General features: G+C 52.4%; 1 protein-coding gene across 1 annotated transcript; it reads right to left on the bottom strand.

Annotated features, from left to right (window-relative positions):
* Positions 1-2,644: 2,644 nt before the first annotated feature.
* On the bottom strand, positions 2,645-7,391 carry LOC142570980 (membrane metallo-endopeptidase-like 1). The gene is made up of 2 exons (XM_075679275.1): positions 4,900-7,391; positions 2,645-3,668 (listed from the first exon to the last, which is right to left on the bottom strand). The coding sequence occupies exons 1-2, from the start codon at positions 7,218-7,220 to the stop codon at positions 3,506-3,508; spliced, it is 2,484 nt and encodes an 827-aa protein (XP_075535390.1). The 5' UTR covers positions 7,221-7,391; the 3' UTR covers positions 2,645-3,505.
* Between the last annotated feature and the right edge of the window lie 7,861 nt (positions 7,392-15,252).

Raw genomic sequence — 15,252 nt, 5'->3', positions numbered from 1 at the left:
AAAACAAATTCATTGATTGCATCGCGGGTGTGGTATACTGCATTCCTCTCGGGTGTGGAAGATCCTACATCGGTAAAACAGGCAGATGCATAAATGACCGGCTACGAGAACACAATAACGAAACAAACAACTTAGCCGCTGACGGCTTTCTTGCCATCCATTGCCAGGGATGCAAATGCAAACCTAGATTTCAAGAAACTGTCATCATGAGTAGAAGCAGGTGCGAAATGACGCGCTTGATAATAGAAGCTAGACACATATCAACATTCGGCGACGCATGCGTCAGTAAACCTTCCATTTCATTATCCTGAAAAGAGCTCAATTATCTTTGTTCTCCCTGAAAGTGTAGATGTCTGTGAATATGCGAGTCAAGAAACTGCTTACGTGCGGTTCCCAGTTTATATTTATTGTTCATTTTTTACCGAAATTTTACACGTGCTGTATGACGGTTCGAGGGTGTATATTACCGACGAGAACGGGAAATAAATCTGTTATTGAAAGTTAGCGCTGTGTGGGTCAGATGTGCGTTTCTGTTGTCCTTGTCAAACTTGCGCTATAACAAAATGAGGTATGCCGTTGAGCTGTTTGCTTGTAGTAACAATTCCAAATTCCTGTTTAATGGGTGTCTGTACCTGCTCTTGCCGTTATATAAACTTGCCGTGCGGACGGCACAGAAAAAACAGGCGGGGGAGACAACGCACAGCGCTTGCTTTGTTATTGTTATTTCTTAAAGCCTAATGTTAGTAGCTTCAATAGAAAAACAATCAAAGCACTCCTTTGGATCTGTATCAAACTAAGAGTTACGATTTCTTAAGCCGATACAGACACTTTTGACTTTAGAGCAGCTGTTTATCGCACGTGACTATTCTCTGGCGACGACAATGGTCTCTCGCATATATTTCTTGCGCATCCTTAAATAAGCCTGGTTAGAAATCAGCGCTTTATCTTGCACCATCTGCCAGCTGATCGGGCGCTTTCCGCGCTAAGTGGTCAGATAAACTTCCCGTGGCGCGTTCCCAAACACACGCAATTTGTAAATCCCTGTCGAATATTTTATCAGGGTTATCAGTGTAGCAGTCGCGCGGAAGACGACAGGGTGCAAGAAGATTTACGAAAAGGAAAATTATCGACTGCCCGACGGAAGCTCGAAGCCGCAAGCGAAATCCATGCAGGTTTCTGAGACAGCTCCGCAGTCGAGGAAAAAAAAATTCGCCCTGATTCGGGAATCGAAGCTGGGACCAGTTTGCTAGGACTCCGACGCCTTTCCAGGGCGGTCGCTGTAGCACGTGACCTAGCCAGGAGGCTAGCAGATGTCAGAGTTCGACAACTCTAAACAGAGGGACACTGAGAAGGGTGAAATTTATGCGAAAGCATCGCAAGGTGGACGAAACACAGCATGCCGCTGCCTCGCTGCCTTTCTTCTAACGGTCGGTGTTATCGTTCGTTGCGATGATTCTCACGTTGCTACTATGCCAACTTGCTCAGCTAACAATCATTCTACGAACTTTCTTCTCAACGCGAACATCCTTCTTGGCAGGTGAACGCGACACTGAGTAAACATATTACATTTTGCTCTGAACAGTCGTAGTTACAAGCCAAAAAGCTTATTTGAAATGTTGAAAAAATTTAGGAAAACACAGGTCTGCCTTAGTTGGCGCTTCAGAAGTTTTGGTGTCAGAAACTAAGAGAACAAGTTAAGAATGATGCGCGCGAACTTTATTTACGTGTCATTGAAGCTTCGCTGATTTCTGAAATTTAGCTACTGAAGTACATCACGTATTTTTTGCTGTTCGAAAAGAAAATAATGATATAGGTTTCCAGCTATTTCATGGAGCATGTGCCACTTTTGCAGGGGAACAACAGCAGCAGCAAAAGCAACACAGCTTATTTCAATTCTTTACGTCAAATTATTTTATCTCAGAATTCTTAACTGTACTTTTTTCTAATTTCGAAATGATATTTCTTTAACCTTTGCACTGCTATGCAAATGTTTTGTTTTAGTCTTTTTTTTTATTATGGGGTTTTACGTGCCAAAACCACGTTCTGATTATGAGGCACGCCGTAGTGGAGGACTCCGGAAATTTCGACCACTTGTGGTTCTTTAACGTGCACCTAAATCTAAGTACACGGGTGTTTCCCCATTTCGCCTCCATCGAAATGCGGCCGCCGTGGCCGGGATTCGATCCCGCGACCTGGTGCTCAGCAGCCGAACACCATAGCCACTGAGCAACCACGGCGGGTGTGTTTCAGTCCTAACAAACATACTTGAAACCGCCTGCTTCTTGGTCAGTCCCCCGGAGTGGGTATCAGGCAGCACCTGGAGACAAGTACGGACGTTCAAACGCATATCGCACTCATGTGTTAAGGCGGCTATGGACGCTTAGCCTACATGAATCCATGAGAAAGAAAGGCGATAGCAACAGTAGATATCGGATAGCAGCCGATTCGCTCAAGCTACACAACGGGGTTAACCAGGGCGCTATCTCATTGAAGATTATAAAAAGGAAAGGTAAGGGGACTCATTAGCCAACATTCCTGCAAGCTACGACAGATAAGTAGGTGAAAATTCGGTGATACACATAAGTTCTAGCCCCAGATCAAAACAATAGGCAAAGCATGAGAACATGAAAAGTTTAATGCTTCGTCTTATGCTAGTTTACGTCAAAGTGAACCAATTAAGTGCCAATTTTCTCTCCGCATAATATACGGGCGCCGGTTGCAACGAACAATGGCCCACAAGCGCCGAGTACTGGAGTTTCGGGCTGCTAGGCGGATGGGGCCCGTAACAAACATGCCACCTGTATGACACCTTCGATGCACTTTCGAGCCACGCTCCGTTCGGGCTGTTTCCAGTTGAGGCCCCTTGAGCCAGTGCAACTTCCGCTTCAGCATTGTCCTTCGCCTGCTCTTCCTCATGCGAAGTAGGCGAAACTTGCAGCGGAGTTACCACATATGGGAGCAGCTGCAAAAGCTTCAGCACTGCCGGTAGCGCCTGACCGCGCTTCGCATTTTAATGGCGTTCGGAGTCGTGGCGTACATACACCAGTCCTGCTCAGGTCTTGCGGCACACGAATGTTTATGCTGCACTTCAAGAGCCCGCCGTTCCGCTGAGCCATGGAGCAAGTTGCCTCGTGAGCGTGCGACGACAGCGTTGGGTCGATTTCACGTTCCTGTAAGGTTTGCTTCATTGCAGCTTCACTCACAGCTGCATCGGCGCCCAGTGTCACAATGGTGACACACCGGCAGGCTTTTAACCGAAATGTTGCCCCGAACCTCAGATATTGCATCGTCGGCGCTTGGCACAGCTGCGCGGAAACTTTTCGCTGCTCTTCAGTGCGGTGGGGCGTGGAAGCCCTCGCCGGAACAGCCACGTTCCTACGGGGAAGAGGGGGGAGGAGGGGGGGGGGGAGGCGCGACGATGCTTCTCTTGCGTCGAGAGCGCCGCATCGGCGGCTGCACCCTCGTGGTGTCTGCACGGCTGCGGCGTTGGTGAGCGGGTGGCCGACTACTCCTCCGTCGGCTGCGCGCTCTCCAAGCAGTGGTAGTAGGCGCTCCGCTTCTCGCTGCCGCACCGGAACGCGTCCCGCAGTTCGTCGAGCCCCTGGAGTGCCGCCGTAATTTTACGCAGGAGAAGCACGTCCTTGCCGAGCTCCACCAGTGCGAAGTGCCTGCACGTGAATCGGAGATACTATCAATGCGAATTTGAACGGGAGCAATTCCGAAACTACTACTACGCCTCGTTCCATTTTCAGGTTCACCTGCATATGTAAGAGCTGGCGGTCGAATTCAAACTCCAAGAAGTGCGCTTTGGACTAATGCGTGCTTATGAACTGGCCACATGGAGATTAAAAGCGGCACTTGCATGTCATTTTGCGTAGTAGGCTTTCTGATCGATTATTTGCAGTTCGCGTTTGAACTTGTGCCGGTGGAATACTATTAAAGACACAGATGCACTAGGACGTCGTAGGAATTTAGTGGCATATAACGCATCTGTTATCACCACCTCTATCTGGCGCGCCGTGCTCCACAAGCGCGAAATGCCTGTGTTGGAATCGGAGGCATATACTATTAAAAAACTATAGGGCATGACGACATTGCGAAAATTTAGTGGCATTTCGCGAATGCCTCATTGTCGTTACCACCGCTACTTTAATGAAGACTACTGCTGCATGTATGCCTCATCCCAGTAAAATTTGTGGAGACCTATTTCGCGTCAGCCTCTATCCCTATAAAGGAAAATTACCTAACCTCGATTCAGCAACCCTCGACTGTGTTTCTTCGGACTACGAATGTCATATCTAGGATTATTTTTTATGTTTTAATTTTGAGCAGAATAACATTTACGCGCACTTGGTATCTGATTCGCAATGCATCCTTTGCCATTTTACTGTTACGTCTGCCCTTTTTCTTCGAAGCGCTCGTGGTCCCGGGTCCCTTAGCCGCCTAGCGTTCTCTTACGTGCACCAGAAGCACGGCAGACGAGCGTTCTTGCATTCCGTTCCCACTGAAATGCGGTCTCTGTGGCCGGTATTCGAACCGGTGACCTCGTGCTGAGCATTGCTACACCATAGCCATTCAGCCACCGTGACGGGTAAGCACGTTGGGCTTTAATAGCAGGTTGGGCACTTGCTGAATCATTCCACGGCTTCGAAACACTTCATAAAATCACGTGTGCACTGTATCTCTGTCGAGAATTGATGTGCAGCAGAATCACTTTAGGGAAGGTTCCCTTGTCTTAAGTTTCGCGAGGTTGCTGAGAAAATCAGTGGCTTTGGGTGGTGACCTCGTGAATCTTAAAACGAATCGAAGGGGGGAATATATGCAAGTGCAGCAGCAAACCTTTAAAGTAAAATTTCATTGCGACGAGAATAAAGGAAGAAGCGTTGCCACTGGCCGTACCTGTCCCTAATGATGGAGCATAGCGTGCGCACGGTGGTGAGCATGAACAACTGGTCGGGATTGGAGTCGATGCCGCCGCCGGGCACGATGTCGTCGTCATCGGTGCCCAGCGCGTAGTGGTATGCGTTGTACGCAGCGCGCACCGTCATCATGGTGAAGGTGACAACCTCGTGCTCCTGGTTCTCATCCAGGCTGCCACTGGACTCCTCCGTCTTGCGGAACACCCTGTTGTTGATGCACCGGGTGCGCTTGCGCCATCGGGCTTCGGTGTCGTCGAAGAAGAAGCGGAAGAACTCGCGCACCATGTCGTGCAGTATTAGGACCCCGAGACCACCATAGTTGATGGCCAGCGGGACGTTGGGGTCGAAGTAGGGTGGCTGCAGAAGTCCCGCGGGCAGGAGGAGGGAGTTTTCGTTCACGTCGAACACGAGAGCTTGTCTCATGTTGTAGCGGCGTAAATGAAGGTCCACCACGTGGGCTGGGAAAATGAAGGAGTGCAGGGGTCGCATGTTGATTCCCTTCAGCAGCTCGTCGTCTGCGGCAGCTGTCTGGTTGTTAGCACTGAGATGACCTCTCCAGTAGTGACTGCGGCGAAGCATATCGTTCGACTGTTGCTGGAAGAGCGGCAGGAACCGGAACTTGGCCGAGTGCTGGGTGGCGAGGTCGAAGATGGTGAAGAAGGCGTCCTTCGACAAGTCGAACGTCAAGTTGACATAGTAGTGGTCGAGTATCTTGTCATCGGCGACCCACTTGGGGATGCCAACCATCGTGTTCATCTTGCTCAGGTAATTGGACGCGTTTATCTTGGCCTCGGGGTCGAGCCAGACGGCCTGCGCGAGCATGTACTTGAAGCTGAAAATTACCTTGGACACCAGTTCCTGGACGGCGAACAACGTCTTCATGCGGGTCATGGCCTCCACGTAAACGCGGCCCATTCCTATGGGCATAACGTCGTTTGCAATTAAGAGACATTTCTTCCAGTCCGCAATAGTCGATTCGTTTAGCTTCTGTGACCTGAACTCGGAGATCTTATCCCTGAGTGCGGGTAGAGCGAGTGGCCCGTAGAAATGCAGTATGCGCCAGCCAATGTAATTCAACGCACGTCTTGCCTTCGGCGGATTACGGAGGCTTGCCAAGTATTTCATATAGTCAAAGGATCTCAGGAGCACCGGAGTGCCGTCATGAATAATGATTCCAGTGTCTTTCCCAACAACATCCTGCAGAAACTCTTGCCAAGGGAACTTTTTCACCTTCTCCTTCAAGTGGCTTAACGTGAATTTTCTCAGCTTCCGTCTGTGGCAATATCTTCTCGTCACATACGCGTTGTTAATTTCGAAAGAGACAATGTTTTTCACCGCGGCCAGTGGAACCTCGCTTCTCTTGTACAATTTGATTGCGTTCATAATTAACGCTGTGTAGTCGTTCTTGTCGGCGTCATTTCGGGTAAGGAGCCAGTACCTCGGCATAGCGAATGTGGGACAGTCCAGGGACAAGACGATGTCGTTCTTCGAATCGTCAGCGGCGTTGCTGCTCGCCCGCGTGATCTGCAGCATCCTCGCCGTGCCGACGGAGAGAAGGGCGGACTCACTTGTTCGGTGCAGAAACTCGGCCAGGATAGTGTTGAACGGTTCAAACTGCGTGCTTTCGAAGGGCCAGCTCTGCAGGCTGTACACCCCGCTCATCAACTTGTTTAGCAGGTCGCGGTTGTCGACCTTTCTTTCGGAGAGGCACCTACGATAGAGCACAGAGACCTTGTGCTGCGTGCGCATCGGTGCCGTGATGGCCATGGTCTGGAGGTAGCGTTTCAGGTCCCTGTACATGTCCTCGACGTAGAGCCGCGCCGAGCCAAGCATCCACTTCTCGTAGATCTCCTCGTGGGCCCTGATCCAGCGGCCGCAGGCATGCTCCAGGATGTCCTTGCAGGGCAGAATGTCCACGTCGACACCGTAGTTGATGGCATGCCCAATGGCGCCGCACCGGGGTTTGTTGCACATGTGCATCTCGCGGATAGAACGAATCAGAGGTGGACTCGTCTCTGCGGGCGTGGTCATCTCTGCCGGCTTCTGGGTAACGAACAGGTGCTTCGTGATGTTGGACCAGATGATGAGGAACACGAAGGCAAAGATGTTGCCCAGAAGCAGAAGGCACGGTATGGACTTGAGGTCTCGAGCCACGCGTTTGAAGTACTCGTCGGTGAAGGACCGTTTTCGGGTGAGGTCGACGTCCGAATCGCCGTACCGGTCAATGGACTTGCAGCGCGAGCTGACCTTCTGCCGCGGCACGGTGCCCGCCATTACGGGAGCGTCCTCGTTGTCCTCCATGTTGGGGTCGAGTCGCGGACCGGTGCCAACAGCGTCGCTCGCTCACCGCGAGGCTCGCCGCGCGGTTCACAGGTCACCGGGATGGCGACCGGGCGCAAGGCGACACCGGCTGGCGGCTGTGACGGCTGGCTACGCCTCGTCAACCAGCGGCAGTCGGTTGGTGGTAGAAGGCCGCCGCTGGCAGACCCAGGCGCGAGACCAAGCAGCGTTCGCCAGGCGCCATGCTTCTTCCTCCTCTTTCCCTTTTGACACTGCGAGTGCAAACGACCCTTCATATTTGCGTAATCACAATTCCTGTGTCCGTACAGCGACGCCAGCTTTGAAATTCTGCGAAATGGTACATTTCGGGGTAATAAACTCAGAATATTGATGCTATATCGTCCACTAATTTCCTTTCATTATAATGGTCGTGTTCTTGAAGTTGTACAGTAAATCATTCGCATTTGATCACATACGCTGATTTTGACTCGTTGTTAGTAAGAGCCATGAACACGCAAGGAAGCCAAGAAAAGCAATGCAAAAAGCATTGCGGAAGTGAACTGTGAATTTTAAATATAAATAACGAAATTTTACGGCAAACGAAAATCAATTTGGATGAAATGAACTTGGCACCGGCGTAAAGTAAATCCACAAGGTCCACATTATGCAGGCATTGTTTTTCTAATTAAGCTACGACGGCGGCTGAACACCCGTCTTACTTCTTGGGTACCTTTGCTTGTGTGCAGAAGCTGAGTGTCTTAGCCAGCGCCCCTCGGGGTCATGGCAGTGTATGTGAGTGAGTGAGTAAAGAAACTTTATTGCAGGTCCGGCGAGGATGCGAACTAGTCGCGCACCCTGCTAGTCCCACGTCGGGACCGGCAGGTCTTGCCCACCGGCCCGGTCGCGGGCACGCCGGACAGCCAGGATTCGCTTTTCTAGAGCGGGGCTACGCAGAACCGAGTCCCACTCCTCCTTGATGAACTTGGGGTATGTCGACCCGCACTGCCAGAGCATGTGCGCTATAGTAGAGGTCTGCCCGCAGGAGGCGCAGGCGTCTTCGCGATATACGTATGGGTAAGCCTCGTGGAGAACGGACAGACACGGATACATGCTGGTCTGCAGAAGCCTAAGCGAAACGGCTTGCGGCCTATTCAACTTGGTCTAAGGGGGTGGAAAGACCCTTCTAGACATATAGAAGAATTGTATAATCTCGTTGTGAGGAGCGGGAGCGTCCCTGTGGCCGTATGGAGGAGGGCAGTCGGTGATCCTTGGAGAGGAAGCGCGGTCGGTGAGGTCACGCGCAGCCTTGTGAGCAGACTCATTGAGGTTCGGGGGAGCACCCTCGACCGACCCTACGTGAGAGGGAAACCAGTGGATTGAGTGATGCGTGAGAGCATACTGACTCGAGCTGCTAAGAAGACGAGCAGCTTGCTTGGCGATGCAACCCTTCTATTATGCTATATATCTCGGACCAACGACCGTCTAGCAGGGCGAGGGCGATGGCGGCTTGCTCGGCGACTCCGGGGTCTGAAGTGCGAATGGAGGCGCTATGGGAAATCTTGCCGCTGAAGTCGACCACAACGATGGCAAAGGTCTTCCCATCGCTGTACTCCGCGGCGTCGACGAAGCTTGCTCTAATGTCTCGTTGCTTGATCTGTTTGAGGATGGCTGCTGCTCTGGCCTTGCGTCTGCCCTCGTTATGGACGGGATGGACGTTTCGGTGCACAGCGGCCATTTCGAACTTGTCTCAAATGCACCTAGGTATAGGGGTACTGGCCATCGGGAATATCGCAGGTTGCTAACCCAGATCTTCGAGGATGTGTTTACCTTCCGTTGTGGTGCTCAGGCGAGTGATGCGTGCGTTCTTTGGCTTCGGCAATCTCCTCGGCAGTGTAGTGCACCCCCAGCTTCAGGAGATCCTCGGTATGGGTCCTGATGGGTAGCCCGAGAGCCCTCTAGACCACTTTGCGGATGAGAGCGTTGAGCTTGACTCGCTCCGCTCGGAGCCAGTTGTGCATAGAAATTGTGTACGTAAAGTGACATAGTACGAAGGCATTGATAAGCCTGAGGAGATTGCTTTCCTTCATTCCTCGGTGCCGGTTTGCTATTCTGCGAATGAGGCGGAAAGCGTTGTCCGTCTTTGCGATGATCTTGCGGAGAGCTGTTTCGTTCCCACCGTTGAATTCGACAAACATACCCAGGACCCGAATAACGTCGACCCTGGGTATCACCCCCACTTCACAAGTGCGAAGACTGATGCTGATTTCGGAGACTGGCTTCCAATCTTCGGGTCTGCCTCCCTTCTCTTTTCTGTAAAGCAGAAGCTGCGACTTGGCGGGGGAGCATCGAAGTCCGGTGGGGCGGAGATACTCCTCGATCACGTCGATCGCCTCCTGCAGGGATTCTTCGACTCTGCCCTCGCAGCCGCCGGAGCACCAAAGGTCATGTCGTCGGCGTATATGGCGCGCTTGACTCCCTCTGCGCGTGCCAACCTCTCGGAAAGACCAGTCATACAGATGTTAAACAGTGTCGGTGAGATGACGGCGTCCTGAGGAGTTCCCCGCCCTCCGCGGGGCACATCGTTGGAGCAGAAGTCCCCAATGCGAAGCTTGGCCTTCCTGTCCGTTAGGAAAGAGCTGACGTAGCTATGGAATCTGAAACCGACACCCAAGTCTGAAATGGTCTTTACGATGAAGCTGTGGAGCACATTGTCGAAAGCTTTCTCGAGGTCCAGGCCGAGCAAAGCCTTGACGTCTCTGGAATGGCCACCCACAATTTCATGCTTTATTAGCTTCATTGCATCCTGCGTCGAGAGACCGGCGCGGTCGCCGATCATGTTGTACGTGTAAACCTAGTTGTCTTCGAGGTACCCGTTGACCCTGTTAAGGACGACGCGCTCCATGACCTTGCCGATGCAGGAGGCTGGAGAAATCGTCCTGAGGTTCTCGATGTTCGGAGCCTTGCCGGGCTTGGGAATGAGCACCGTGTAGGCCATCTTCCATTCTGCAGGAACAACGCCGCTATTCCAGGACTCGTTGATTTTGCGGTCAGAAAGACGATCGACGTGTCCTCGAGGTTTCTCAACATTTTGTTGGTGACTCCGTCTGGACCCGCCGCAGACTTCCGGTTGAGCGCGAAGATGGCCTGTCTGACCTCGGCAACGGAGAAGTCTTCGTCGAGCTCGGGGCATAGATGGCCTCGGTAGTCCGGGAGTTGGGTCACTGGATCTCTGTCGCGACGGACGGGCAAGTACTTCGGTACGAGTTTTGAGACGAGCTCATCGACCGTGTGAGACCTGGTGGCTTCGTGAAGGGCCCGGGCCAACGTATGCCTCTGATTTGACTTTGAGCGCGCAGATGGCCTGTCTGACCTCGGCAACGGAGAAGTCTTCGTCGAGCTCGGGGCGTGGAGGGCCTCGGTAGTCCGGGAGTTGGGTCACTGGATCTCCGTCGCGACGGACGGGCAAGTACGAGTTTTGAGACGAGCTCATCGACCGTGTGAGAGCTGGTGGCTTCGTGAAGGGCCCGGGCCAACGTATGCCTCTGATTTGACTTTGAGCCGCTTTCGTCGAGAAGGTCCTTCAGCATACCCCAGGATTTGCCGTTGCGCATCTGTCCGTCGATGGATTCGCAGAGCTCGTCCCACTGCTGCTGGCATAGCGCCTTGCAGTTGTCATCGATGACCTTGTTGAGCTCCGAGATCTTTTCTCGGAGTCTGCGATTGAGCCTTTGACCCTTCTATCGGTGGAGCAGGGCGTTTTTGGCCTGGGTCAGGTGGGCAAGTCTGCTGTCCATCCGCTCGAGGTCGAGATCGGTTTTCACTTTCTTGGTAGCCACGGAAGCGTAGTTCCGGACGCCTTCGCACCATTTTTCGAGAGCGGCGGCTGCCCTGGCTCTGCCGGGTTCTTCACTAACCTTGCGAAAGTGGTCCCAATCGATGAACGTGAATTCCTTGATCCTACTCCGAGACACATTGAAGTTGGTCTCGAGAATGTAGTGGTCGCTGCCGAACTCCATGGTGGTTTTCTCTCAGCCCTTGTCCTCAATGTTCCTGACGAACGCAAGGTCGGGTGTCGAGTCCCGGGTGACGGAGTTGCCGATGTGCGTAGGAAAATTCTTGTCAGTGACCAGAGTGAGGTCCATCTCGTTGGCGTCTTGCCACAGGTTGCGCCCCTTGGTAGTGTCGTAGACGTAACCCCAGAAACCGTACGGTGCATTGAAGTCCCCGACGAAGACGAAGGGTCGAGGGCCGGCCAAGTCGGTCGCTTTCTTGAGGATGGTCTTGAACTGCTGGCGCGAGTCCCTGGGGTTGCTGTAGATATTGAGGACGAACACGCTGTTTCTGCGCTGATTCTGCTGTGGTACTTCGAGCAGGATCTCAACCATGACATATTCAATTTTACCACTCGCCAGCTTGAGGTCGTGGGTGAGATGAGTCAGCCTTTTATCAATCAAGGTGCAAATCCCTCGCCCCCCGGGCAGGCCCGACATGGCGCTGTAACGCTGGAGCGAGCTGGCGGAGACTGTTTCCTGGACAGCAATGACTTGAGGTTTGACAGCGAAAGACCTGAAGAACTGCTGCAGAAGGGCTTTTTTGTTAGAATACCCCCTGCAGTTCCATTGTCAAATGCGAAAATTCTCTTTGGACCTATCCAATATGGCGGACCGGATGGACTACCACCTAACGAGGCAGTTAGGGCTGCGCAAAGACTGGGACCGCCTGTCGCCGCCCCGGTTGGATACTGAAGTCTAGCTTCCTTTAGTATGGCGGGAACGGTGAGCGGTTGTACGACGGAGGCGGATGAAGCCATTCGAACCTCAATGGCGTCTATGCGATCAGCGAGAGCTCCGTGGCCCCTGTTGGGGTCTCCGAGTGCAACCTGAATTTGACGAACGTTAACGGTGAGACAACTGACGCTAGCAGTGACCTGTTTGAGGCCATCTGCCAGCCCAATGAGAGTTTGCTTAATCTCGATGACTTCTGCGGACAACGCTCCCGTTTCACCTGTTTGTTTTACTGCTGCTCTGCGTTTGGAGGACGTCGCAGTACCGTCTACTGGGACTGGGATTGGAGTCTCTGTGGCCCAGCCTGGCGCACCGTTATTCGACGCATTCGATACGATTTTCCGAATCTCCGCCATTTCGTTAACTAGCCTCTTGATCGTGCTCTTGAGGTCGTCGTTCTCGTTACGCAAGCGAATGACTTCCGCGTCCCTAGTTTGCTCTGGGTGCGGGTCGTTACGAGGTGCCTGAGCAGCTTCTATATTGGCACCGGGCTTGGGACGTGCCAGATCGGCCCAAAGGAGGGTCGGCTGCTTCCCCAAACGTGTGGAGGCGGGCTGAGGTCCAGATGCTGGCTGGGTTCTGCAACCCGTGCGGCCCCTGGAACCGCATCTGGATCTGGATCGGACTCGGGAAATTGACATCGACCTGGCCCTGGAGACGGAGCGGCTCCTGGTGCGACCCCTGGAGCGGCCACGCGACCAGGATCTCCCCCTGTACCGGGAGCGGCTGCGACCGTATTGGCGTTCAGGCGATGCTTGCCGGGCTAGATTCGCGCCCTCCATGTTCGGGAAATGTTTGGCGTTGAGGGCGCGGGACCGTTCCCCCCGTCTGCGCCTGACGAGATATGGCATCTGAAATCGTCGCTTGCACTCCTTGGCGGTGGTAAGGTAGTCGCCACCGCAAAGCTTGCATTTGGGATCGCACCTATGCTGGGCGTTGGGGTTTGCTTCTCCGCATCCTCTGCAGATAGCGTCGTTGGGCGAAGGGCAGACGTCAGAGCGGTGCCCGAGCCTGCCGCAGCTGTAACACACGTCCATTTGCTTGCGAAATAAAGTGCACCTGACGATAGTGCCGCCGTAGGAGACAAAATTTGGCACTCGGTACCCCTCGAACAGGACCACCACGGTGCCGGTGTTCTTGATTCTTTTGGTGCCCAGTGCCGTGAGATTTCTCGGGTATACGAGTTTTCTGTCGATCATCGCGGGCCCGTCGGTAAGGGAGACGTCTCGGATGACGCCCTTGCACGTGTAGTGGGGGGCGGCCTCGTCAGCGCTCACCTCGAAACGTTGACCGGCGACGGAGGAGCCCTCGATGCCGACGTAGCGTGCAGCGTTGTCCCTGTTTGGTGTGCTGATCACCATTATGTTTTGTTGAAAGTTGGGACACTTCGTGTCGGTGTCTCCCGACGCCGAATCCAGCCCGGCAGCCTGCCATATGGCGTCGGCGACTGCGGTAGGTCCACACTTGCTGATACACAGGCCTCCCCTGGGCCGCACGACGATCTTTGCATCTTCCTTGGGCATCGTTGGTATCCTGGCCCCTCGAATGATCTTACTTTTAATGCTCGCGCGGTCGGCGCGACGCCGAGCGTTGGAACCGGCGTTATGCTGAACGTCGGCCGCACTGGCATTGGCCGCGTTTCTCGTGCTCATTGAAGAACGTCTGGCGGCAACGAGCTGCCACCCGGAGGCCTTAGTGAAGTCCTCGGGCGATAAAAACTCCCCTTCCACCTCACACTCCGTCACAAAGTCCGTGGAAAAAGCCTCCGACGAGAAGAGGTGGGCGAGCGATGCCTCGCCTCGCGAACCCTAACACGGTTAGGCTCAGCACACAGTCACGGCGTAGTCGAAAAAAAAACGGGAAGAAATGTCACAAAAGTCCACCCACCCACAAAAGTCGGGTATCAGCGTGTTACTCTTGATTTCACGGATCCGAAAATGTAGAAAGTTCAGGGGTACACGCTCGAAAAACATCCGGAAGTGTTGGATAAAAACGGGAACCGAGCGAACCACGTCAGGTATCGAAGATCGTTTCAACTGCAGGAGTCACAAATGGTACATGAACATGGGAGCCGGTAACTGGCCAATAAACCTTCGTTTGCTCGCGTAAGAGATCTAAAGCGGTTTATAACGGAGGTGGGTCTTTAAGGCTGTGCGATCAAAGATGTGGATGGTCCTTTCTTGATGCAACAGCACGCAATCCGTCCCTATTTTATACAGATCAAAGCAGGGCCTTCGGCAACGTAGACAGGCTTATACTCGGTGGAGTGAAAGCGACGGAAGCGTGTGACGCCAAGATGTACGTATATATATATATATATATAAACGAGAAGAAAGGGAGTTAACCGAGGGGCCCGATTTTTATTAGTCCTATCATAAGGAGCCAACAAACATTGACACAAAGGACAACATAGGGGAAATTACTTGTGCTTACTAAATGAAATAAAGAAACGATAAATCTATGGAAATTAAAGTGGATGAAAAAACAACTTGCCGCAGGTGGGAACCGAACCCACAACCTTCGCATTTCGCGTGCAATGCTCTGTTTCTCGGCGCTGTTTCCCCAGCCACTTTCTTGTATATTTATGCGTCCTAGCAGAATATATATATATATATATATATATATATATATATATATATATATATATATATATCAGGCACGTACCCAGGATTTTTTTTCGGGGGGGGGGGGGCCCACCACCTCCGTTGTCATCATCATCATCATCATCATCATCATCATCATCATGTTTTATGTCCACTGCAGGACGAAGGCCTCTCCCTGCGATCTCCAATTACCCCTGTCCTGCGCCAACCGATGCCAACTAGCGCCCGCGAATTTCCTAATTTCATCGCTCCACCTAGTGTTTTGTCGTCCTCGATTGCGTTTCCCTTCTCTTGGTACCCATTCTGTAACCCTAATGGTCCAACAGTTATCTAACCGGCGCATTACATGACCTGCCCAGCTACATTTTTTCCTCTTGATGTCAATTAGGATATCGTCTATACCCATTCCCTCTCTGATCCAAACCACTCTCTTTCTCTCTTAACATGATGCCTAGCAATCTGCGTTCGATCGCTCTTTGCGTGGTCCTTAACTTGCTCTCAAGTCTCTGCCCTATATGCACTGGCATAATGCACTGGGAAATGCACTGGAAAATGCATTGGCACTGGACATATTGCACTGATTGCACACCTAACTTTTCAATAATAAGGGTAAGCTTCCAGTCAGGAGCTGGCAATGTCTGCCGTATGCGATCCAACCTATTTTTA

This window comes from Dermacentor variabilis, chromosome 2 (genome assembly GCF_050947875.1).
Source record: "Dermacentor variabilis isolate Ectoservices chromosome 2, ASM5094787v1, whole genome shotgun sequence".
In the NCBI taxonomy this organism is placed as follows: domain Eukaryota; kingdom Metazoa; phylum Arthropoda; class Arachnida; order Ixodida; family Ixodidae; genus Dermacentor; species Dermacentor variabilis.
This window is presented reverse-complemented; position numbering and strand designations above follow the sequence as displayed.

Bases quoted from the DNA above. Each gene is read 5' to 3' on its own strand.
- LOC142570980 (XM_075679275.1), bottom strand. From the start codon at position 7,220: ATGGAGGACAACGAGGACGCTCCCGTAATGGCGGGCACCGTGCCGCGG. The intron at 3,669-4,899 runs GTACGGCCAGTG...ATTCACGTGCAG, and splicing joins TGCTCCATCATTAGGGACAG to GCACTTCGCACTGGTGGAGC.